General features: G+C 37.9%; 1 protein-coding gene across 5 annotated transcripts; it reads right to left on the bottom strand.

Annotated features, from left to right (window-relative positions):
• Positions 1–274: 274 nt before the first annotated feature.
• On the bottom strand, positions 275–13,303 carry supt20 (SPT20 homolog, SAGA complex component). 5 transcript variants are annotated; one of them, XM_042008393.1, is made up of 24 exons: positions 13,102–13,303; positions 12,563–12,658; positions 12,363–12,398; positions 12,069–12,194; positions 11,720–11,846; positions 11,525–11,628; positions 11,185–11,301; positions 11,050–11,103; positions 10,684–10,823; positions 10,380–10,536; positions 9,788–9,844; positions 9,596–9,670; positions 8,612–8,781; positions 8,484–8,516; positions 8,250–8,361; positions 8,040–8,145; positions 7,707–7,868; positions 6,330–6,642; positions 6,133–6,248; positions 5,438–5,493; positions 4,719–4,829; positions 3,238–3,328; positions 2,449–2,537; positions 275–599 (listed from the first exon to the last, which is right to left on the bottom strand). In XM_042008393.1, exons 1-24 carry the CDS (start codon positions 13,234–13,236, stop codon positions 453–455), a joined length of 2,730 nt encoding a protein of 909 aa, XP_041864327.1. In that variant the 5' UTR covers positions 13,237–13,303; the 3' UTR covers positions 275–452. The 5 variants fall into 5 exon arrangements, with proteins under 5 accessions (XP_041864327.1, XP_041864328.1, XP_041864332.1 ...); XM_042008394.1 differs by having other exon boundaries at positions 275–584; XM_042008398.1 differs by having other exon boundaries at positions 13,161–13,196.
• Positions 13,304–26,744: the final 13,441 nt, after the last annotated feature.

Raw genomic sequence — 26,744 nt, 5'->3', positions numbered from 1 at the left:
TCCGTGCTTAAAGGGCAGTTTCTACAGGGTTTATCTAAGCTGAGGCGGGAGGATCAGCAGCCTCATCCGGAATCCTCTGAGAATGTGCATTTGTGATCCTCTCAGTCCACAGGGCCTCCACAAAGAAAAAAATCTTCCCGAAGGGGAAACGTGTTATTGTGGAAGCCCACTACCTACAAGAACTATCTTCCTCTGGCTCATCTCAAAAAATATCACTAAGGTTCTTTAAGTTTTGGGCTTCCTGTTGGAATAAAAAACAAAACACCCCATCCTCAACAGTATGCACGGTTTTCATTTTCCAAAACCTCTGAAAACAATTACATACAAATATGTCAGCTAGAAAAGACAAAGAACAAACAAGTCTTTTTTGTCTGCTATCTCCACAGTGAGGCAGACAAAGCACAGTATGGATCATTCATGTCCTTATGAAGATGGTAAAGGATTTTAGTCTGTCATGACTTAGGGAGGGGCTGTGGTGTGCTCCTCTTCCTCTTACTTCTTGGGTGGCTGGCGGTATGCTGTTGTGGTGCTCCCGCCTGAGGAGGTGCTGCTCCCATAGCCATTTGCTGCTGCTGCATTTGGTGCTGCAAGAATTGCAACTGTTCAATAAAATGAAAGGTGGAAAAAATATAAATCAGGAGATTTTCAGTATGACACTACAAGCTACAAAATCCAACATGGAGACTGTCAGTTAATCTAATGTTTATGTAATTATCTCCTGTCTGGCTAAAGGCAAACTCCCTTAGAGAAAGACTAATCAAACCATGGGCTACAGAATGCTTTGGTCACAGTGGCATGGGTTAGTGAAGCTGAACTAAATGCTGGTACGTACAACACACAAGAGGAGTGTGTAGAGAAAAACAGTAGAGAAGTTAATGGGTTGCAGAGGGAAGGGAGAGGAAGTGTTGGGAAGTGAGGCAGGATACAGTCAAGCAGCACCAGTGTCATCTCAAGGCACAAATTATTGGCTATGATCCCAGCAAAAACAAACATGCAGCTTAGCAACTGTTCCTTCTGCTCAGAGAGTAAGTGAGCAACTTCAACTGGGCAAAGAAAAAAAAAAAACAAAACACTCCTTCAAGAACTTTGATTCATGCTCTCAGCGGAACAGTCCATCCTCTCAGTCATGATGCAATCACCAACCTTTCAACAGTAAAAAAAAAATAAATAAAATGGATCCTGTTGTTAAGTTCTGAGTAGCAACATGCTTGGCTGTCCCTTTGGCACGCTGTTAGTTTGCTGCCATTGGAAGTGCTTCAAGCTCTGGTGCGTGGGTTGCTGGGAGTACTGGGACTATTGTGGTCTTTATCAAACGGCATATCAACCAACCAAATATACAACAAAGGATGGCGTAGAATTTAAACACAAAAGAAAATGTGGTGAAGTAGGACTTGATATGATGGTTTCAATTTCAGCTATACATTAAGAGTTAAACATATAAGTTTTTATATATATATATATATATATATATATATATATATATATATATATATATATATATATATATATATATATATGGTGCTTCTCAATCTCAAGGATATTTCCTCAGTATAATGTCACTTCCTTGTGTGCTACAAAAGAGTCCTTTCTTGTATGGAACAAAACAACAACAAAAAAACATGGAGCACTCTGAATGAGTGGTCAAGTGGCAACGGTGCCAATATCAATTACACTTGAGACACCCAACAGTTGAAAGATGAACACAGCTATTAAAGTTGTAAGCTGCTACTTAGCAGTCATTCACAGAAGTCATTATACTTTTGTGTCCTTGGAATACGTTGCAATGCCAACAGCTTTATGGTTCCAACAAATAGGGAGAAAACAAGCATACATGTTAATGCCTTCTAATAACAATCTATTTTGTGCTAAAATCAATTCATTTTGGTGTGTGGTGTCTTGGATACGCAGAAGCACCCTTGAAATTTCACAAACCAAAGGACTTAGTTCTTTTAAGGATTCTGGACTTTGGCACAGGCCTTTCGTGAGACCTGATGACAAATCACCCTGGAAACAGCAGACGTAAAGGATGCTTCCTTGACTTTGAGAAGCACCAATAATTACAGTTAAGGATTTATACTGTATGTAGCGTAGGATTCAACATTGTGGGGGCTAGAAAGTATGACATGCAGCACGCATTTTTTTTAATGTTTTCTTTTTTCAAATCTATATTCTACCACACTTGATGAAGAGCATTAAATTTATCTGAAAAGAGATTGGCAAACATTTAAAATGAATTTTCCTAATTCGCTTCCAGTTTTGAGCAGAGCACAACAAACACCTGTCTACAAGGCTGGTGATCTGTCTGAATAAAAATGACATGAAACGAAATGAGAAATACTTTAATAATCCCTGAAGGGAAACTGTAATGTTGCAGTAGAGTTTTTAATCAACCGTTTGGCTTCTACAAACTTATTTAAGTGTATATGGATGTTAATGGTGCTGGATTACTTGGATCTGTGGCTGGTGCTGCTGCTGAAGCCTTGGAGAAGGCAGGGGGGGCCCAGACCCGTCCAGCCCACAGCCCAACTGGGACAGCACTAAGGGGAGGGGAGGAGGGAGAAAAGGGAGCCCCAGAGGGAAGGATGTAATGGTAAGAGGGAGAGAAGCAGAACAAGGTATGGAGTAAAGTATGAGGAAAGAATATGCACATATATGCAAGAGGGAACGTCGATGATGAGAAGGAAGGCGGGGAGAGGGCGGGGTGACAGGGAGTTATAATCACACACACACACAGATGACAACAAAAGAGAGGAGAAAAAGGCAGAACATTGTAGAAAGGCAAATCATAGCCATGGATTATGAGCCAATACCATAAATTGGATCAGGAGAAAAAAGGTGAGTGAATAGGGTTGAGGAGGAGAGGAATATAGCAAAAGAAGAAAAGGTATAAGGGTAGGGGCAAAATAAAATAAAAGATCAAGGAAAAGCAAAAAAAAAAGCAAAAAAAAGAAGAGAATGTAGCAGAGAAGAAGGGGAAATTGAGTCTCTCCTGGCAATGGTTATATGCTCCACTGAGAGCAACAATGGCTAACTTCATCATGATGATCATGTGTGGTTACAGACTCAGTATTTATTAACAGTTATCACAATAATGAACACATTAATAACTCTTATCTTATTAGTTCTACTCAGTGGTATGGCCTCACTTGGGTAGAAAACAGGTTAAACAAGTGAATGGAGACAAATGTTAAGAGAAGTATATGTCCAATGTGTATTTCTGTGTGGCGTGGCTCATACCTGCTGCCTGTGGAGACATGAAGCCTCCAACCCCCAGGTTGATGACAGCTGTTTGCTGGTTTCCTAAACTTTGATCTGATCCTTGGTCACTCTACAATAAAGGTCCAAAGGTAACATAAGGCAAGGTAACAACACAAAAATATCACCTAATACAAAATCAGCAGGTTACAATGCTTTTTTTAGGACTGTGTACAGCCCAACATTACCTGCTTTAAACAATACGTTAGGCAGGTCTTGAGAGAAGGCTTCAAAATCTATAGTAGTACATCTAACTTTAGGCACACAGCTAGGAATGCTCAGAAAGAAGACGAAGCACTAAAGGTACCAAATGGCTTGTTTTAAAGTTACTATTTAGGAAATCCCTTAACAAAATAACATACAGACTTGATATAAAGTAAGGGTGAGCAGGCATGAGTAACAGTGTTTAACTTCAAATTGAAGCCACACACACATGTGCATGCCTTGGTGAGAAAAAGTGGACCTTCATAACAAAACAGATTCCCATGAGGCTGCGTAAAGAGGATGACCTGCTTACGTGATTCAGAACACAATTTTTTGAGAAAGAATGGGTAAACTGCCTTTTTCCACTTTTGTAAGTAAAATCAAAAGGATTTTCATTATTTTTGTCATATTTCATCGTGATTGATAATTATTCAATATTATACTTTGAACTAATCATTTATTAGTTTTAGAAATTAATTTAGTATTTACTTTATATCCACTCTGTACCAGTTTGCATTTTAATCATTAAGAAGTAGAAAATGTATTCAGCTGCATTCTTTCTCAATGTGTGTGTTCGGGAACCGAGACCGAACCACGACAAGAAGAAAAGAAGATCACGGTGCCCCTGACTCCCTTTATCTTATCTTAGAAGAAAATGCTGAAGCCTGTAAATCCTGAAATTGTGTAACTCTGTACCTTTTCATGTACAGGGGGAAGGACTTCGTGAACCTCCCCTATAAATGCTTTGTAATGTGTGAAACAACTTAGTGTGTATCATACTTGTATGGTGCATACACTCCTTGCAAGTAAAATTGTATACATGAAGTAATGGTCTGTGTTCTTCTTGTGTTGAAAGGTTTAGCTTTGCAGTGCTTGTGTTGGGGAGAATTTCCCTAACAGCTTTGTTCCATCACTTGTCCTTCTCTGTCTCACACTTCCTAGTAATTGATCTGCATTCATTGGAAAGCAAAAATGCTATTTCCTATATGCAACTAGAAAATAAACTAAAATGCATCCTACAATCTGTGGGAAAGTTTTCCCAAAAAGCATCTTATGCATTAATCAACATAGCTTTTCAATTACTATTATAAATATGAACCCTGCAAGCATTAACATCATTTACCTTAAAGTACAAGTTACAGACTCCAGCCAATATATTTTGCACATCTCCATCTTGGCTGACTACATAATCATCAAATGAATCTGAATCTTTTGACTGTGTAGTCTTCAGTATGAGTATGTGCATGCCAACACCTCACCGTCTCCCCTAGCTGTTGAGGACTGGACGTGGTGGACTGACTCTGCTGAGGCGAGAACTGGGGTAGCTGCTGCTGCTGCAGAGAGTTAAAGATGAGAGGACCAGTGGGGATCTGGAGATGAACAATAACACACCAACAAACAAAAAGTGGGGGAGTAAAAGACAAGGAAATGAGGATGAAGGGAGTGTAGGACATTGGAGGACAGTGAGAGGGAAAGAAATGATGTACATATAATTGAAAGGGGAGAAGGAAGGAAATGGAAGAGTTAACAAGGCACTCAACACAGACCTTTTCCACTGTAAGGTAATCAGAACTACAAAGGAATTTAAAAGGAATGGCACAAGCAACAGTCTTCAAACAAGCTGTGCCTGCTTTCAGGTTTTCCCATTTACTTATCCTACTGCTATTCCTCCTGCAAAAGCCTTTCTTAAGAGACTCTCAGCAGTTCAAGAGGTAGAGGGTGGCAATAATGTCACAATGAGTTGTTAAATTCCAGTCAGGCATCTTATACAAAAGATGCATGTCATTGTGCCACTAGATCACTTTCATAAGCGGTGCACACCACTGAGAAAGCATGCGTAAACCTAAGCTGTGCCGCTTATTTGCACATCATCCAGGTCAGATAACACAGGTGAGGGTTGAGGAAGACTCACTAAACCAGACAAATACCAGGTGCAAGCTCCTTAAAGTGACACAGGCTAACTGGAACAGAGGCATACCTGTAGCAGATTTAGTGGTCTCAACCCAGCACTGTTGTTCAGGCCAAAAGGACTCCCTGGAACAAAAATCAGGGTTAAATTAAGCACCAAACCAAATAAAAAGAGGAAAAATGTCCTGCTTATTAAGAGTATCTTATCTATGGACTTTTTCCATTTGTTTAAATTACAATGTTTGTATACTTTTGTGCCTGCCTTGTGATCTTAGATGGTTTCTGTTACAACTTTTTATTCTGCATGATTTGAAACATGACTCCTATCACATAGTCTGTCTTCAAAGACAGGTTGACCTCTCTTTCAGATGCTTTTACAGGGTCAAATGTCAGATCTTAGTCGATATGATAAGAAGAGAAAAAAAAGTTGGTAAATTTCTGGTGCAGCCAGTAAATACAATGTGGATTATTATAACGCCTCATGCTCTGCAAAAGGACATATGTGTTCCTGGTCAGTTACAAATTGCCGATGAGCAGAGTTCTAGTGTTCCTCTGCTGACAGTAAAGTCCACAGGAAGTCATATCTCAAATTCCTGAAGCTGAAATTCTCTTTGTTAAAGCAGGTGTCATGAGATGTCACACAGATTGACATTGGTACACTCCACTGTTTTCCTGTAGCATGGTTATCCGCATGCCATATTGAAAGTGACTGTCAATATCCAGTTACAGCAATTCAAAGAGTGCAATGACAGTGACATTTCTTACCAGCCTGGGTTGCAGACTGCATGGTTGACATCAACCCTCCAGGTGGTATGATTCCACTTAGGTTAAGCCCTGGACCAAGCATGGGGCTGGAGCCACTCATTAAAGTCTGAGGACTACTACATAAACAATACAAGGCCATCATGAGAAGACAGTGACTAACAAGAGACAGTATGACATCAGATTACTAATTTTCTTACCAGACAGAGCCGACCACATTGATAAAATTAAGCCCAGCTGGATTGGCCATGACCTGGGACGAGGTGGTTCCTGTGGTGATAGATGTACCTATGGTGGGCAAGGGAATGGTCATGACTGGAAGGGGCTGACTTAGAGCAAGTTGCTGCTGGGCGAAAGGTGTAAGGAGGGCAGGCTGAGACTGGCTCTGAACCATGGTAGGGTCTGAAGGTGTGGGGGTCACTGAGAGGGGGGCAGAGAGCGAATCTGTGGGATGCGGGGTTGAGCATGGCGTGTTAGTTGGTGTTGGTGTTGATGGCTTTGGGGTCCCAGATCCTAAAGAGGGGAAATTTGGTCAAAACAGAAATCCAAGGTTTCCAGAGAAGTCACTTCAATAATTATTACAGTGGTTCCCAGCCAGGCTCCTTTTTCATCTACAATAATAATGTCAATCAAGTAATCAATAGGTTTTTCTTTGTGTTCAGGATGAAAAGTCCCCAAGTGGTGTAACTTGTTTGTCTTCATACTGTCAGTTGCTAATATTTTGAGACATACAACACACTGTGGTCACTCCCTTACCCACCATTGCCATTAGTTAACCATTACCTGGTCATGACCAGGGGACTCATTTATAAACACTGCGTACGCACAAAATGGGGCCTGAAAGTGGTGTACGTCACTTTCTGTGCAAAGGTTGTGATTTATAAAAACAAACTTAATGGGAAAATGTGCACACCTGTATGCAAACTCTAAACATTTTGGAGATGAGGGAAAGTGGCAGCACGGCGGGTGAGATTGTGAATTTAAGCCACATTCATCTCGAACATTTAACCATTCATATCAGACGTGTAGACCCTCGTAATGCCAATGGGAAGATCAGGATGGAGAGTTTTTAAAACAGCCCAAAGATGATGACTGGCTGATGTGTGGATTTAGATTCCCTAGAGCACTGCTCTTAGATTTATGTGGTGAACTGGGCCCAATGTTAGACTGACCGACCCGCCAGAACTGTGCAATCCCAGCGCATCTGCAGCTGTTGACCACTCTCGTTTTCTGGCATCCGGCTCAATCCAGCGGGAATACCAATGTGTTTTTAGTACTTTGGACGTGTGTTTTGTCACAGCTGTGAAAATAATCTACCAAAAACCACTTTGTCCTCCTTATTTATGAAGATTCTGATAGATTTCAAGCCTTACATTATGGCCACAGTATGACCCATTTGGACCCCCCCCCCCCATCTATTATAACATCTATTATATTAATCAAATTAACCATTGATAGGTGGTGTGTCACTGAGAAAGTCTGCAAAGTTCTGTAGTGCGTCTTCTACATCTGGACTCATATAATAGTAATTTTTCAAAAATATGTGGAAAACTGATACTAGACTTGGCTATACTCACTCCCATGAGTGGATCCCATTGGAGAGAGGGAAGCAGGTGACAACAGGCCCACCTGGCCTAACTCCATGGAGTGCTTCCTGTTAAGAGACTGGCTTTTGGCTGGAGGTGGCGGCGTAGGACACTTAAGTAGACTACTAATGGTTTGCGAATTATATGGATTACCTAAAAACAAGTTGAAATGAGATATTAACATCACACTTTCAGTAAACATCTCCACAACTGTAAATGTATCAATTTCATTCAGTGAAATTCAAGAATATTTTCTAGAGTGAAGAGTCGCTTAGATGGCAATCGGAGGAAATTTACTGTTTAAAACGTCTTTATTGAATATACCTGAGGAGCTGCTGCCTGATCCTGAAGGCAGTTTAATGGGAAGGGGTCTGTGTTTCACCCCTTTTCCCAACACAGACGTCTGGACCAGTGGAGAAACACCATCACCCTTTCAATGAGCACCATAAATTACCTCAGACAAATTCCCTGAAACTTGTAATTAATAAAAGACTACTTCAACTTTTTCCACTGAAAAATAACAGAGGCACTTACTTCATCTTTGCTGGGGGAGGGAGGCCCTTGTCCCACGTTGCCTGAGTTATGAGACATCTTGACCTGACATTTCACATCTCTCTCATACACTCCTTTGTACTGAGTAAGAAACCTATGAAACAGACAACAAAAAGCACACAAGAACATCATGCTTTCCATTGTGGTCTCCGCACAAAAGAACTGTGCTTTTGACAGGATTAGTGTCTGAATAAAAAGCTAAAAAAATGAGATTACCTTTCTGCATCTATCTTTGACCCTATGAGAAACCTGCAAAAGGGATAAAACAGATTAAGATTAGTGCATTCAGAGTGGCATCTTATATTCTGTCAGGAATATATTTAATTTGTTTTGAGTGTTCTTACGGAGGATGTATGAGCTTTAGATCTGTGCTATCCTCCTCTGATTTTGGTTCTTTAGTGCAGTAGATCTTCCCATAAACCAGTGGGTCTCCTTTTGACTGGAAGATGGACACCTTGGTCTTCTGAGCTTGGCCTCCTACTTCACACTCAAATGTATAGTCATCTATAATTTCCTGTTGAAACAAAAAAAAAAAACAAACAAAAACAAAACAAAAAAAACCCTGATGTTAAGATTAATCTCCTTCTCGTGTGCTTCCCATGTTACAATGAGTAAAGACTATTTTTGCATATATAAATAAACAATGAGCATGTTTTAACAATCTACTTATATTATCTATGTAGGAAATTTGTCTAAAGATGCAAGCATCTTCAACTCCTGTGCTTAAATTTGGTTTAGTTTTTCAATTTTGGAAAGGAACGAGCACATAAAATAAGTTGGAAAATGTTTACCTAACATAATTACCATGAACATTTTAACTTTTTAAATGTAATAAAATATCTTAATACAGGAGGTCTGGGATTTATAGGAGAAAAGAAGCAGGGTTAAAATGGTGAAGTTTCAGGTCTAAACAGCCGTATGAAGTCATTCATTTTAGTGACTTTCCAGTAAAGTATGATGGAAATATGTGCCAACACTGTCATAAAAAGCTACATCATGGAGCAGGAACAAAGTGTGTTCCTGACATGGTCTGTTGACTATCCAGTTGGGCCGTTCTTGTCCAAAATACTAGAAGCAGGTGTGAATTTGAAAGTGTACATTTACTGCAGTCTGCTTACACATCCCTGATTCTATATTTTCTTACATCAATACTAAAAGAAAGCCTGTGTGATTATCTTATTTTATGTAGCTGCAAAAAAGTAAATTTTTGCTCAGTTCTTTACGGGTGTTTGCACATTTCAAGCAAACCCTCCCTACTTATATCTGAGGGAAAACATCCATGATTAATCTGTACCCTCAGGGAGTATGAATGCTGCTGCCAAACTTACTTCAGCAGGCCAGACAGTGGTGGGCTGAGAGTCTTCCAACTGCAAAGATTTCTCAACCACAGCATACTTTTCCACCTAAAATAAAGAAATAAAATATCACACAAAGTTTGATAAAATCTAAAACTTAGATAATCCTACTAAGCTTTGATCAAGGATAAAAAAACAGTGTTGAAGTTAAACTGAACTACTTACATCAATCTCCTTTGGTGCAGTTAGTTGGCAGTTGCTCTGCTTCCACATGTCTACACACTACAGTGATGAGAGGCAAAAATGGCAGCAGCAGACAAAAAACAAAACTAAAATGTATAGAAATACCCTCAAAACAAGAGAAAACATGCAATAATCATGCATAAACCTATTTTCCAATGTTATTGTAGAGTCTTTTTAACATCTCAGCAAACATTTTAATCTTGATAGGAAAAAAAGGGAAGAAAACAGAAGTAGGTGTACTGGTGCTTACAATAAAAATATAGTCTTAGTCTTTCTAAACAAGTGACTAATAAGATACTGTCAGAAGCAAGACTGCCTCAAACTGGATCATGCTAATCCAAAGTACAACATCATGAAAAGATAAATGCATTAAAATGTGTTTAGTGAGTTTGAAAGGCACTTTTATCAGACACATATAAATAATGCAAGACCACACTTTCATCACACTATAGAAATAATCAGTAGAAAGAAGGATAGGGTAATCCAGTAGTCCCCCCACCCATAAGTGAGGCACCAAAGATTCTTTCAGATTGTTGCAGCAAACAAAATCCTTGCCAAATTATTGACTACTTACATTTCCAGCTTTTGAGATCTTCAGGTCTATGACAGGAGCAGGTTTCCTCTCCTTCCTCCTCTGTAGGTAGTCATAAAGTCGTAGCTGTGGTGGCATAGGCAGATTGGACAGCTCCTGCTGCCTATTCAGTGCAGCTCGAGAGTGCCTCTTAAAACATCTGCAATGCAAATAGACAAATATGTTTATAATCAATGGTTTCCTTCATCCAGCCATCTAGCCATCTACTTTCCCCCTTTTGTGAGCCACAGAGCAACACACACACACACACATATATATACCAACACTGTGTGAGTTGATTTGTTACCGTTTCATAGAGTGAGTGTTCATTTTCTGTTTGTTGTAGAGTAGTCGGTTGGCTGTGCAAGTAACAGAAATTGAGGGATCCAGGCACAGAGGTTCAGCTGTGGCCAAAATCAACTGACTCTCAAGCTGTAATTTGTCATCCTAAAGCAGGGAAGAAAGAACAGAAAAAACCTGATTTAAAAAACTCACATATACACAGCAGGATAGAGTAATTAAAAAAACACAATAATGAAGTACATTTGGCATGAATAGCTACAACAAAATGTTTTAGGCTGTGAGAATATAGGTGAATTAAAGAAGCAAATATGAAACAGTTTTTATTATTTGTTACTCGCACAGACATAAAATAATCAACATGATACTTTACCTGTGTCCACTTGTGATGGTCGCTGGTCATGGCATGGACATCACATATTAGAGTCTATGGGAGCAAAAACATGTACGTCAACGTCCAACCGCGCAACTAATTTCTTATCATATCGCTCTACAAACCAAATATTACCTGCATGGTTGGCCGCAGCAGGATGTGTCTGCTCTGACAGGTGGGAATCTTGGTATTACCAGTTTGCCTGTAGTCTCTCACCTCTACTATTACGCAGCCACTTTGGAAGATGTTCACCTGAGACACAATATACATATCAGAAATGATTTAACAGGTGGTTACGAAAAAAGAAGATTACTGAGCAAAACACAATAAGAAGCTATTTTAAGATATCAAGAGCTGAAGCCTGTCATATTTAAATTGATTTAAATATGGAAAGTCTGTGTGCTTCACAAATGTCACCTTACATTTGACTTAAAATGACTACTAGCAATATTCAAATCTCACTATGTATACCCACCTGTGATTTCTCCAACAAATCCACCAGAATAGGAGGTAACTCCTCAGCATCCAGGTACTCCAACAGCTCTCTTTCTTCATATGGCAGGCGGATGGTTTCAGAATCTAGAAAGCAGCAGAAACATAGATTTTATAGATGACACAACATTGTTTCACAGATAAAAACGTGGAGGAATCTGAGTTTCTTTAGTCATACCAGATCCATTTTTGCCCCTGAGCATTAAAGAATAGCCTTCATTCCCTGGGTACAAATTGACCACCAGACATGATACAGACTCCTGAGACACCAGCTTCTCCAGTAGATTCACATTTCTCCTCAGATTCTTTAATAAGAGAGGGCAAACAAAAGCACAAAGAAGTTCAATCCTACATTTCAATAACAAATACCAGGATTATTATCTGTCTGATAATGGTTCTCTATGTTTTGTGCAATGAATTTCAACACAAAATTTTCATATGATTATTTGAGAAGACCACAATAATTCTTTTGCTTGCTTATAAGTACTTTGTTATTGGTCAGTAGGGGGGAATTTCCAAATACAAACCTTTAACTCTGGCTCTTTCTCACATTCCTCGATGTATAGCTCATAGAGCTTTTGATACAAACTCTTCCGTCCACCTGATGAAATTCTTCTTTTGGCTGGTCGTTGTCGAGCACTTTCAACAATGTACTATGCAAGAGAAAAAAGCACCATATTCAAAATGACTGAATAGATAAGGTTGGCTTACATGTTTGGTGAATGATTAATGTTATTGTTGCTTGTAGATAAACAGTTTATTTGTTATTAACATCTCACTCGATACACACAAAGAATTAGAAACCTGAGATAACATCATACCTCGGCTCGATCCAATGCATATTCCAATACTTGTTGCTTTAAGAAAAAAAAATTAAATAAGTCTGTCAATATGGAAACAAACTCGTAGAAAACAAAGCATGTGCAAGGTTTCTGATAGGATCTTTTCTATCTGATGAAAACCCTAACTGTGGGAGTTAACCGAATATGTTGCGATGAATGAATTGATAGATATAACTTACCATTGTGGTCCACCGCCAGTTGCAAGGCGAATGACAGTATACGATGCTGTCCTTTCTGCCCCACACTGTCACCTTGCTAGAGTGACCATTCACCCCCTGCACAGTAAACCAGAAGATGCATTGCAAGCAGAAAGGCAAAACAAACCTACATGTTAGGTAAATTAGCGAGAAATGCACCAAGTATCGCAGCTAAGTTGTTTGGACTGTGCTGATGTCAAATAGTGTGTCTGGCAATCAGATGCAAAACACTAACAGCTATGATGCCTGGCGAGCGAAAGTGTTTTATCCAAGTTGTTTAATCCTTAACTTATAATTTAGATCCTTAAGCAAATTCAATATGTGCAACCTAGTCCTTTGTTATTAAAAGGCGAAATATATGGGTAGTGAAACTCCAATGAATATGAGCAAAGTCCAGAGAGTGGCTGAATAGCAACAAGCTCGTTGATGCCTGACCGTTGAGGCTAACATCGCTAACGTTAGCATGCTAGCCCGTTCCGAGTAGGAAAGCAGTAAGTTATTAGCTACGCTAACGGTCTTACGTCGTCTGAGAAACAACCTGATACAGCGACGTCAGTCTCAGCGAATAGGATCGACTTGCCTTCAGGATTGCATAGCGGTCGACAGTAGCTCCAATGCAAGAAAATAAAATGAAATTGAAATATCAGTGTCTTCATTGAAAAAAAGTCGGAGCAGCAGCCATTTTCTTCCAGTGTGACAACAACAGCTAAACTTCCGGTATGAGGAGGGGTGGGCGGAGCCACATTAAGCGCCTATACTTTACAACTGATGTTTGATACTTACCTGATCACTATGGACAAAAAACATAGCATCAACTAGACATAACAATAACCAGATGAGTGCTTTTACACCTTTTCAAAGTGTCTTCCCATTTATGTGTCATTTTCTGTAATATCTATCTATCTATCTATCTATCTATCTATCTATCTATCACACACACACACACACACACACACACACACACACACACACACACACACACACACACACACACACACACACACACACATATATTCACCTATATTCTCACAGCCTAAAACATTTTGTTATATCCATTCATACCAAATGTACTTCATGTTGCTTTTTTTAATTACTCTATCCTGCTGTGTATATGTGAGTTTTTTAAATCAGGTTTTTTCTGTTCTTTCTTCCCTGCTTTAGGATGACAAATTACAGCTTGAGAGTCAGTTGATTTTGGCCACAGCTGAACCTCTGTGCCTGGATTTCTCCATTTTTGTTACTTGCACAGCCAACCGACTACTCTACAACAAACAGAAAATGAACACTCACTCTATGAAACGGTAACAAATCAACTCACACAGTGTGTTTATTTATTAATTAATTTATTTTAATGGCTTAATTTATTAAAAAAATTATTAATTTATTATTTCTTTATTATTTTGTTTCTCATTTGTCTTTTTCAATTCCTTAAATTACATTGGAGTTGTTGTGGTACCTTTCTCATGTAAATCTGGAATGCTATTAGTGTGGGCAACCAAATGTATAAAAATAACCTGTATAAGAATAAGAATAAGAATAAGAAAACCTATTTTAGGTTTACTTGTGGTTTCTAGTGTCTCTAAGAGTAGAATGGGAGGCAGAGCCTTTGGTTATCAGGCCCCTCTCTTATAGAACCAGCTCCCAATTTGAGTTTGGAAGGCAGACACCTTCTCTGCCTTTAAGATTAGATTTATAACCTTGCTTTTAGATATATCTTATAGTTAGGGGTGGTCTAGCCATCCCTTAATTATGCTGCCATAGGCTTAGACTGCTGATGGACTTCCATGATGCACTATACACTCTCTTCCCTTTTCATCTCTCTGCTATTTATTTTCCATGTATAAACTTATGACAGTATTGGCATCATTAACTTGTATTTCTCATCTTCTCTCTCAACATGTCTCCCTGTTCAAAGGAAATTTTTTCCCTTTCCACTATTGCCCACTGCTTCATGCATGCACAGGATGGGAGTTTGAATCGAAGTCATGATTAGATGCAATCAGCTGCGTTCCTTAGCTAGGCAGTTATATTTTATGAATTGGCTTCTGAATACAGATTGCATCACAATGAATTGGCTTGACTTGTCTATAAAGTGGCATGAGATGATGCTGTTGTGAATTGACGCTTTACAAATAAAACTAAGTTGAACTGAATATATAATGAAGCCAACTGGAACACCTTTCAAATAATATAAACAATTTAACAAGTACGCTTCAGCAAGTTTAATACTGATGCTTACCTGCTTCTTCTCTTCAGCTTCAAGTGCAAGTCTGAAGCTGAGACATGCACATAAAGATATTGCTCATGCCCTAGATTCACTGTTCAGCAAACATACTTCCATCAGAATATGAACCATGATAAGAAGCTTATTTATGTGCTATTTATTACGGGAAGTGAATGGCATAAACTAAATACAAGTAATGTTCACATTCTTTATATTAACTTGACCTGATCTGCAGATCTTCGAACATCTAGATAATTGTTCTGCTGATGCAGATTGCAAGTAAAAGCAGGATTCTATGCCACACATTGTTTTAGTAAAACAGGTTAAATGATGAAAGATCTGCAAAAAGGTTCGGGATATTCTTTCTGAGAAACTGAGTAACTGAGGAGACAGCAGTGATAGAAACAACATGTCTTTAAAAAGGTGTCTATTGGGTTTACGTTTGTTGCACAAGACTGAAAGAATTTTATTCCTACATTTTCTAAATTTTACAGAATGTCCTTTGCAAAGTTGGCAGAAAATGAAAGTAAGTGAATTGTAAATGTTCTGTATTTTACTCCTTTTTAGTTTTGTTGTCCACTGAAAGAGTTTTACAATAGAAACTACACTGATTCAGGAGTTTGCCATTCTATACATTAAACACTTTAATTTTGCAAACACACATTCACCCATGGGGTCATGGGGTATTTATGGGGTAATGCTTTGAATAAAATAGCTGAAAGATTTCTTTTCTTAAAAGAAGAACTTGGTTGAAATCCCATAACTGCACAGTAGGGGGAAGAGTAGGATAGCAGATGTATTAGGCTGACTAGAGCTGAAAAGGACTTCTGTTTGCATAATGGACATCGGGCATTTATAAAACCTAAGTTATAAACTATAAAATGTCCTCTGAATATGTGCACCCATAACAATAACAACAACAACAACTACAACAGCAACAACAACAACAACAACAACAACAACAATAATAATAATAATAATAATAGCAGATATTTATGTTTAGGGTCCAAATGTTAGGAGACATTTTTGTATGCTGCTTCATGACTTTTTGAAGCACTCATATAGAAAATAAATAAATAAATGCATTAAAATTCCTCAAGCGTTGTGAATGGACTTCTTATATAGCACTAGTCAAGTCACCTATACCAGTGCCTGAACAGCAGCTATGCTACTTTATGAGGGTAGATAAGCTCTGGGTGGGGTTCAGCTCAGGTACCAACAGTCAGCCGTACACTGAGTGCACATACTCACCCATACACGACCGGGCTTGCTTTTTAGTCACTCACATTTCAAACACACACTGAAAAGGGTTTCACTCAGTTTTTGTTTTTGTCCAATGTTTCTCTATTGACTCTTTTGGCTAGAGGAACATATTTATGTGACTAATTTAGCAGAAATGAGGCATTGGCGACAACTAAGCAATAATCAAACAAAAAGGTGTATTTGTTTACATGAGTAGAAAAAGGAAAAAAACGAAGAGCAAAGTCTGTTTCACATTGTGTAATAAAAACCATATTTCCACTCTGACTTTTCTCCATCCAGAACATTACCACAGACCCACGCCATGGTGTTGGACTTACATATAACTCATTATTTATGTCCTCATTATTGTAGTTTCTTGGGTTTTGACATGGATTAAAATAAAACACTAAACAGCTGAAGAGTAGGGAAAGCAAAATGCAATTGGGAAGGCAAAATTTCAGTCCAGTACTCATAAAATTGTTGTATTGCGGCCATGTGGAGCAGCTTGAAGCACTGAAAGATTTTGAGTAAACTCATCTCCATAATTGGACCTGCAAACAATTATTTAGCTTATTTAAGGCACACGCTTTTAAGGTATAGATGGCAAGTGCTCAGGACTGATGTCTGAGACATTTACTTAGTCTGAAATTAGACTGCAACGTAAACAGCTTTTGATTTTTGTAAGAGCTTCGAAAGTCAAAACCTGAGGGAAAAGACATTTTTTTTCTAGTATTTTTGAATAAATGAAATACTCGTGGTGGCCAACCTATAGTTTGTAACAAATTGTAAACATTTTCATCTGCATTTTCTGCTTGGTTTGAATGATATAAGTTAAGCCTTCTATTTGAGACAGTGACATCACTTTATCTAAATATGTCTAGCTGAAATCCGTCTAGTCAATGTGATGACTATATCTGTAGTTATTGTAAGTCTGTATGCCATGAATTTTTAAGGGAGCAACCTCCTTTTCAGTCATGGTGTTTACTTGTAACGACACTTAAACTTAATATTTCAAATTTTCTATCAAGCATTTCAATTACTTTCACCTCTTATGAACATCTACAGATAAAATATCTAAACTCCTTTGTATTTTAGAATTAGTTCATGGTCAAAGTTGCCAGATTAAGTGTTTTGCTTCATAATTTTTTACTTTTTGTTTCTGATTCCAGTGCAAATGCCCAGTATTCAAATGTTGATTTCTTATACAACTCTCACATGTACAAATAAACTGTTTGCTCCCACAAGGTTATTCATCTGGATTGCTAGCTGGAGAGGATGAAAGATGGTCCGTTTTTATCCACATACCTGCCAATGTAAGCCTCTGAAATTAAATAAATTATTAATTGCTACAGATGCAACACATGCATCTGTCTTCCCCTCTGCCTCTCTCACCTTGGTAGGCGTGGGATGTGCACACTGTGGGAGAGAAGCCTGTTTATTCCCTCAAGTGAAGAGATGAGTGTTGCAGCTGTGTGGGAGTTTGCAACATCAGCCTCGGTTCAAGTGCAGGGATGATTTTCAAAGGCAGATTCTTAGATAAAATAATTCCCTGGGGGATGTTTCATTTCAGGGTATATGATGCAAAACATAGGAAGTGATATCCACCGCAATGCCTCACTATTTAGATCTCTAGATGTAATATATTGCTCTTTAGATTATGTTCCTGTTAGCACCATTCTGAGAAGCCTTCATGCATTACCTGCCTGCTGTGAAATTCCTATATCATATCTCATCCTGACCCTATTACAAAAAGGTTAACAGTTAAAAAGATTTTTTTACAGAGAGCACACACTTTATTTTATGAGTGTGGTAAAAACTTATAACGTTTTAGCACTGTTTATTACTCGCTGCTTTATAAGGGTCAGTTGTGGTTCTTTGGGAATTATGGCTGTCCATCTAGACCCTGCAGACTCTGAGCTTGTGACTCAGCTTTTGTTCCAAACAATGAGCTATTTGGTCATGTTATAGGATTACACCGCTGAGGAAAAATCTCAAAACCACAGAGAGTTGGCCAGTAGCACCAGTGAGGCCAAATGGCTTTCTTTATCTGGCTGAAATATATTCTATAAATTTTTAATTTTTGCCTAAACAAACAATCGTCAGTTTTGATACAGAGCCTAAGTAGATTTTAAATTCATTCTTTACTTCTTCTGTAAACTGCTTATCCAGATCTGGAAATATGTATAAACGGAGATGTTGATAACTCAGAGCTCTGAGTAAGCTGCATAAGGGAAGAAAGATGGATATTTGTATAGGGTATCTTCAATTATTTAAATTACCCTCAATTTACTAAAGACATTCAAAAATCAACCCAGTGGCTTTTTTTTTCTTCAGTAAAAACGTGACCTCAATCTGTGAGATCCAGACTGATGTCATCCATTACAGACTGAAGGCAGAACAGAAAAGACAAAGAAAATTTCTTTATTTATACTTAAGATATACTCCTCGAAAAGCCAACAAGAAGACTACCAATTTAATTAGTATTAAAATCACAACTGGAATCTATCTGCTTCTGCTGGAATACTTCTGTTTTTTTAAAAACTGCAATTATGGTGATGAAAGTTCCTCTACATTTGTTATGCTTTCATGACATTTTGCCACTTTTGTTTTGTTTTTCCTGTTTTTCTGGAGAGGATGGTGAAATTATCTTTGCAACGTTGGCATTAATTCCAACCGGACAGCTGACAGCTGGACGTTCTTTGACAATTCCACAACAGAGGCTGTCAGAAAATCACATGCCTTTCAAATAAACAAATAAAAGAATAAAAAAAAACATCCATTTCCCATAAAATTGAAGACTGTGTGAAATGTAAATAAAAAACCGAACTGCAAATCACTTGCTATCAATATTTAATAAAAAAATAATATTGTTTTGAATTTAATGCTAGGGAAAGAAAGGATGAAAAAGTTAATAAAACAAACTGAAGATGTAAAGAAGTTTATCAATCTGTGAAATTCATGAAAGTTAGAATAATTCCTCTTGACATGAAGTGCACAAACAATTCTGGATATTAGGATCTTCTGTAATAATAAAGATAAAACAACAACAATAATAATAATAAAAAAAAACATCTGCAGAACTCTCCAGTACAAAGGTATACTTGTTCTCCAGACAGCTCTACATTATAGATGATTCAGAAATTAAAATTTTTAACATGGGCTCAGGAACTACTGTAAGTGAACATTGCAGTTAAGTTTCCCTTTAAATGTGATGTCACATGCTAGCAAGCTCATATCAATACTCCTTCATGCACACAGTGACTGATCCAACAAAGAAACATGACAGGACATTATCGGAGGAAGAGAGGAAACAAAAGAAAGAAAGAGAGTCCACATGTGACCAGGGATGGACTGGACCCCAGGCTAACCTGGCATTTGCCCTGTAGGCTGACATATTTTTTCCATCAATTTATTGGTATTACTGGTCCATAAAACTCAGTAGATTGGTGACCCAGCTAAAAGTGGGCCTACTTGCTCAAGTTTTAAACACTACTCCCTTTTCTGTGATCCCTGTACCTGAGATATTCATTCATCCAAATAGTCAGCACAGAACCTCAGGGGAACCTCAGGATCTCTGTATCAACGTTTGTGTTCCCTCACAAAAAAATCATCTGACAGAAACTGATGTAGTTGATGATGTCAGAGTTTCCAACAGAAGAACAGTTGGTTAACTGATTGTGATCACTGGACAACTGGTTAATTTTACTGGTTAACTGCTTGTGTTTACAGGTTAAAGCAGAAGATTTTAAATTGAGTTTTTTTTTGTCTTCCTGAACTAAATTATCTTTTTGAAAGTAAGAAGATTATTTTTAACCAATGAACAGCCTATTGGTTATTGGTTATGGGCTGATAGTGGGATACTTTTGGGTTGTGTAGGAAGATGCATTTATGGACAATATACAAAATTGTCTATTTATTTACATTTTTGTCCCTATATTAAACTAATACAGATGTTGTCTCTTTACCAAATAGTCCAATAATTATGGACTTGACTGAATCATTATGTGAAAAAAACAAAATAAAACAAAACAATCAAACAAAACAAAACAAAACAAAAAATACAGTCAATCTTTTGTTAAACCTGCAGAAAAGAAGAACAGGTGTACAGAGAGACACTGTTTCTAAACAGTTTTCATCGTATCCATCATTTCTAATGTCTGTTCTTGCTATTTTCTTTCTCTGATATTCACATTTAATGGAGTGCAAGGATTTGTGGTGTGCATGACTGTTTATGGGCCGGTCTGCTCCAAAATACCAGGACCGATTTTTTCGTCCAAGTCCGCCCCTGCATAGGACTGACTCACTGTCTGAAGAGAGCTCACAGTACTAGTAGGAAGCAAGATGGATGCCGAACTAGCCATCATTAGGGGGTGCGTCACTGAAAAAAACATCTGCTGAAGTTGCATAGTGCCTCTTTAAAATTCAACGCAAAGAAAATAAACATATATGCATCTTTGGAACCAAACTCATTTAAGATGGATTGATGCAAGGTGGAAAACTAGTATGAACAATAAAAATATTTAAGCACTTCTTTTGGGAACCATGGACACCAAGCAGAGGGGTATGACCCTGAACCAAATGGAACTGTCATGAAAAATGGATGCATGAGTTTATGCAAAACAAAATGATGAAATGATGGGCATGTCTATAACCTGTCTGACCATCTGCCTTCATGTGTCTTGTCTAATCAGACATTACTTTAGCAATGATGCAATGTTTTCAGAACTATAGATAATAGCCAAATCTACCTAAGAGAGATAAAGTTGAATTATCCCATATTACATTAATAATGATATGTGCTTGTTTGTGCGTATGTTTATATGGGGCACCTCAAAGTTTGGGGCACGTGTTGGAGTTTTGGTAAGAGCACAAGTTGTCGGCTTCCCCTGCATATTACAACTAATAAAACTGGTGAGAATGAGGATACTTCAATTTAAGATGATAGAGCTGCTGCCTCTTGTAACTTGTAGGGTAGCAGACTGTCAATATTGAAATAATGTGACCTTTTGTGACTTTCTATGCTCTGTGGTTGATGGCAACTTTGGAGTCCAATGTTTCTATGCCAGGATATGGTGATTCACTGCTGGAGAAGCAGCACAAGAGCTGCTGGATAAGTGAGACTAAACGTCATAATTGGATTTCATCCCAAACCAGCAGGAGGAACCAACGAATATGTGGAGAGGAGGGAATATGAGTCAAGAGAAGAACAGAGTGAAAAAAGGAATAGTGTCCAAGCTAACAAACACTGTTTAGTTTTTGTGGGTTAGCATAGTGTGGTAATTAGTCTTGGATGTATTTCCTCTGTGGAATCCCAACAAACAGCAGCCTTGATTGATTTATTGTATAATTAGGTCTTCAGTGAGTAAAGGGGCCTGTTTCTTTATGTGTATTTAACTTTGAATTATTTTTCCAATGAAAAGGATACACGATAGTCTTACCACACCATTTATCATCTTGATGTTTTTTTTTTTATGGGCTTCCTAAACTGTGATTAAAGAGACACTTCAGAGAGTTAAAAACACTTGATCTCTTAACAAAGCCTATAAATATTTCACTATAATGTCACATAAGAATTAGACAGCAAAACAGAGATGTGTGGTAACGAACGGCTGAAAACCTTTAATTGACCTAAATCTTCCAGCTGTAGAATGATGAAATAATCTGTTAAAAAATGCTCTGTTAAACATAGTGTAAGTTACACACATATGCTTTATCAAAATATATGTAGTCAATGTGGAAATACTCCATTATAACAGAATAATAAAATACAAATATTGTATTCAGCTACAGTAAATATATTACAGATGAAATCTTGGTTGATTGCCTCTGACTGATGTATTGTTATTATAAGATCAGCTACATCAGTATGTGGACTATAGAAGCTGCTGGAAGTACTTTAAACTCGATATATACAATTTTATGCACAGGAATGTCCCATAAATCTCAGACCTGATGAGATGATTAATGGGAGTGTAGAAAGGGAACAGTTCTTAGACACGCATCTGTTCTCAATTTTTGATGTTTTTTTTAAAAACTCAAATCTCTGATTTTTGGTGAAAAACTAGATCGTTTGAGCATTTATTAAAATGGCTACATTAAAACGTTCTTAAAATGTGCTTATTAAAATGTTCAAATGATTTAGCAGCACATTTAAAAAGATAAAATCACCATTCATTAGAGCTGCTGATAATTCTTGAAATCAGGAATCAAGCGCAAAAACATTTCTTTTCAGAAAATGTCAGTGCCCAAAGTTTGGAAACCTGTAGTTTAATTCTTAATGTTTCATTTGTATGAGCCTTTTACATTACATATATACAGTGTTCACATTAAAAGCAAATAATAACTAAAACAAAAAATAAGTAAAACTGTCAAACTGATAATGAAGTCAAAGCATTTTCCTCTGATATTAAAGTATAATGTATCATATGATAGAAATACTCAAACAAAAACAAGAGAATTTGTACCTGATAGAAGTTATTGGTTACTTCCCATCACTGCTTAAGAAGGCAACGAAAATGAATACAGAATTAGGTCAGTAGATATTTATTTCAACAGAATACCCACAGAGACATTACCAGTAAATGACCAGAGCCATATTTTCTCCTTGCTGTTATTGCAGACCAAAGGCTCTAATATCTTTATCACTGCTAAAAATTTAGCTGCTGCTAACGTAATGGGTTAAGTTCAGTTTAAACGGTCCTTTTATCTTCAAATGAATTAGTATGAGAAGTAAAGACATGTAGCTGACTCACTCTGTTTTCTCTTCTTTTGGCTATAAATGAAAACTCAGACACAAATTCTTCTCTCAGATAAGGCTCTGGGTGGTTGTTCTGGCTGAAGCAGAAATCATCTGGAAAGAGTAGTCCAAAGTTAACATTTACATGCTGGAAAAACACATGCACGCAGTCAAACAAACAAACATAAAAACCAAAACAGACATCATATAAGAGAGCAGCTTTGGTGGAGTCCATCCCTCACTTGAAACAGATCCAACTTTCTGCTGGCAATGCAGACCGAGCATTGACACTGGTTGTACAGGGACAGCATGTACAAGGGAGTTTGGTACTCCATACTCCCAGAGCACCCCCCCCCACAGGAGTCTCCCGAGGCTCAACACTGTTGAACATCTTCTCCAAGTCCACCACAATGTGCCTGAAGACAGAGGGAGGCTACCCTCTTGTCCATTGGGGTAAATCCCAATGTACAGGCACCAAATCGGGAGCAATGAGTATGCCCACACCTGATCGGCGCCTCTCACTGGAAGCAACTTCCAAATGTAAAGAGTGCAGCCCTTCTTGAGGACACTGGTCCCAGAGCTGTGTATCAAGGTGAATCCAACTATATATAGCCTGAATCACTCAACCTCACACACCAGCTCAGACTCCTTCCCTGACAGAGAGGTGACGTTCCACGTCTCTGGTGCTAGCTTTTGCAGCCAAGGATCCCACTTGTTTGCCATGGATGACCCTACCAGGGACATAAAGCCCCCGAAAACATAGCTCCCAGGATCTTTGGGACACAAAAACCCCTCCACCACAGTAAAGAGGCGGCTCTTCTAATTGAATTGAAATGTGGCTCTGTTCTGGTGGTTAGAAACCTGAAACACCCACTTACAGAATAAGAAAAACTGATTTATGGTAATTAGATAATGCTGAATAAGCTGAGGAACAGCTAAGTAATCACTCATTACCTTGTTTTGTTTCATTAGACGTTTTCATGTTTTAGTCTGATGAGTCATTAACAGTATTGTTAAGAGCCAATTAGAGCTGTCAGCCACAGTGCCAGATGTCAAACAAGTCAAAGATGACAAGCAAGAAAATCCTCTCAACAAATGAGTTAGCTTTGAATAAAAGCGTATCCAAATATCTCTAATTTGATAACGTTTCAGGTTTAAAATGCAAAAACTGAACATCGATTACAGCATAAAGAAATGATAAACTGCTTGACTGTGTGAAATAGAAACTGCTCAAGGAGGCAGTTAAACATAAAGCAGCTGTGAGCCGTTGCGGTCCCTTTTTATTTCCGTTTGTTGAATCTACCTCTAGGTGATGTTTAAATCAAATCGCAAAACAAAGACACAATAAAAGCTGCAAGTCTAAGCAACCTGAGTAGCTGCTCACCTTAGGGGAGGAAAATCAGTGTAAGTATCGGAACTGGCAGCAATGTTATTTCAGTCTTGGAAGACTGAACCTTCAGATCCTAAACAGTGATTACAGATCTTAAAGGTTGCAGGCTCTGAAAGTGGAGCTCAACAGGTGTATAAGTCTTTGTCTTTCAAGAAGCATGTCTGGATATGCAGACTCAGCAGGACTTCATTTTATTTTTGTCTTTGTCGCTTACTCCTCGTTGAATCTTTGGGCAAACCTTGGACTTTGTGCCAATGCAGTGCTTCAGTAGTATTAAGCAGCCTAGCCAAGTGTGTGAGAGTGTGTCTGTGTGTGTTTAACTAAGAGCAACAGAGAGTGTAAGAGAAAATGAGGGAAAGCCAGGAATATTTTAAGTCAGGAATAGCCTTGAGGGACAAGACATAAGGTCTTGGCCAAGGAAAACACACAGCATGCCAGTGAGTGAACACATGTCCTCTGTTTACCATGTCAGTGACAATTTTACTCCATTACTTATCTGCCAAGTTTCCTAAAACAATTGTCTGAGAGGATTAAATGGACATGTAGAACAATTCATTGAAGTTCAACAATGGAAATAGTTACCACCATTGAAATGACAATGAGTATTAGCCTGTAAAAAGATCCATAAAACTCAAATCATAATTAATATCTTGGAATGTGAATAGATTTATCAGGTTTTGTAGGAGTAGGACTTCTGTTTGTGTGTGTATCTTTTTTTCCCATTATGATTATCCATTGTAAAAAAAGCCATTAGTAGATGAATAGCAGCATATTACAGACTGACATTTCTGCCCAAGTATATCATTGCATGGATTAGAGAGATGATTTCCTAAAAGTCTGTTTCAACCCAACCTCCAATGGCAAAAATGTTAAGCCAAAACACACATAAATGGCTCCAGTAACTTAGAACAACAGACACTGGTTTGGGCTGCCATCTTAAGCTGCTTATGAAATTCATTTCAGTGTATGTTTGTGTCATTTGGCAAAAAGTATTTTTCGCTTTCATATGTCTGTCTGCATGTTGTAGAGTTAACACATTTCTTGAAATGCTTGCTAAATTCACATCTGGTACATTTGATTTGATTGTGGTGTAATTTTACTTTCTAGTGATTCATGAACAATGTTTAACAGGAGTCCCAGCACATCCAGATCAAGACTGTTGAGAGCACAACCAAAACCAAAAAATAAGTTGTATTTCACAAGTTTTATGAATGCGATCCCAGTCTGCACCAAATTCTAATGAGTTCAAACTTTGTTTATGCTCCAAGTATCCACCACATTTAATAAAATTCATCTAGGTTTTGGTCAATCTTAAACATTTAAACACACAAATGCCAATGATCCTATTCCTCCAGCTTGAGTCTAGTCCTGATGGAGGCATATTGTAGATTAAAAGTGTATTACAATTAGTTAAAAATCAAACTCCAAATGCTACTGTCACTGTATGCAAATTTAACTTTTACTTGTGTTAACAGGAACTGACAAGTGATGCTGCTTTGTTAAGTTAACTTCGTTAAGTTAATTGTAATTGTATAAAATAAACTGACACAGTCACATCGTAGCATGTCAAACTCTAAATCAGTTTGGGTTTTTTTCAGGCTGAAAATACAATAAAGAAAAGGGAAATTTTACATAGATAACTTTAGTTATGACTACAGGAATAAATTATACCTTTGTCTCTGCTTCCTGAGTGACCACCAAAAGTGTTCTCTATTTGTTTTTATTGGTGAAAACAAAAACAAAAAAACAAAAACGTACAATCCACATTACGCAATTCTAATAAAAGAGATCCAAAAATCAGAATACAGACCTTTAGAGAACGATCATGGTGTTATATTGAGATTTTGAGGTTTATGAATGACAAAAAGTGTAAAGTCAGCCTTTTGTTACCAAAATGATTTTACACTCTGTGTCAAAACATATTAAAAAGTGGTGGTGTGTACATTTCTCAAACTGGTTCCCTAAAAACACACACATGAAGGTTGCTCAGAAAACTAATGAACACCAGCGGGACTGTGTCAGTTCAGTCTAAAACCTTTCTGAAACTCTGCAACTCCTACCCATGAAATTTACACCTCATTGATTTTTGGCTCAGCACTTCTGAGCCAGTTCAGCGCTCGAGGTTAAATGAGGAAAACTCCAGGTGGAGGGGGATATTTAAGTGTTTTCTTTTGCCGAATACAGAAGTGGGTCAGATCTTGTTGGGGGACTATTCTCCAATAGCCCTGGGGTGATGGAAGCCTATCCTGTTCTCTCACCCAAACTAAATTACTCTCTGCTCTGTGAAATTATTGCTTCAGTCATGCTCTCATTGTAAGTTGTTCCTTTCATGTCTCATCCAAAATACTGTTGACCCTTTGATTTATGCCACAGTGATAAGAGGGAGAATGTGGATGGGGCTTTAATCACTTTGAAATGAATTACAAATAGGCCTACTAGGTCTTTTCACATTATAATGGTATTTAATGGCCAAGTTTCACAAGATTATCTAGAGGTAAAATTGCTTTTAGCTGTTAAAAGCAGAACAAATATTACCAAAGTCTGCATATAAGACCATGTTTTTGTATTCAGA

The sequence above is a fragment of the Melanotaenia boesemani genome, chromosome 15 (assembly GCF_017639745.1).
Source record: "Melanotaenia boesemani isolate fMelBoe1 chromosome 15, fMelBoe1.pri, whole genome shotgun sequence".
In the NCBI taxonomy this organism is placed as follows: domain Eukaryota; kingdom Metazoa; phylum Chordata; class Actinopteri; order Atheriniformes; family Melanotaeniidae; genus Melanotaenia; species Melanotaenia boesemani.
Note: the sequence above shows the minus strand (reverse complement) of the source record. Positions and strands in the feature narration are given on the sequence as shown.

Coding starts and splice junctions, on each gene's coding strand:
- supt20 (XM_042008393.1), bottom strand. CDS start 13,236: ATGAAGACACTGATATTTCAATTTCATTTTATTTTCTTGCATTGGAGC. Junction 10,824..11,049: donor ACCATCACAAGTGGACACAG/GTAAAGTATCAT, acceptor TCCCTGCTTTAG/GATGACAAATTACAGCTTGA. Junction 8,362..8,483: donor TCAAAGATAGATGCAGAAAG/GTAATCTCATTT, acceptor TCTGTTTCATAG/GTTTCTTACTCAGTACAAAG.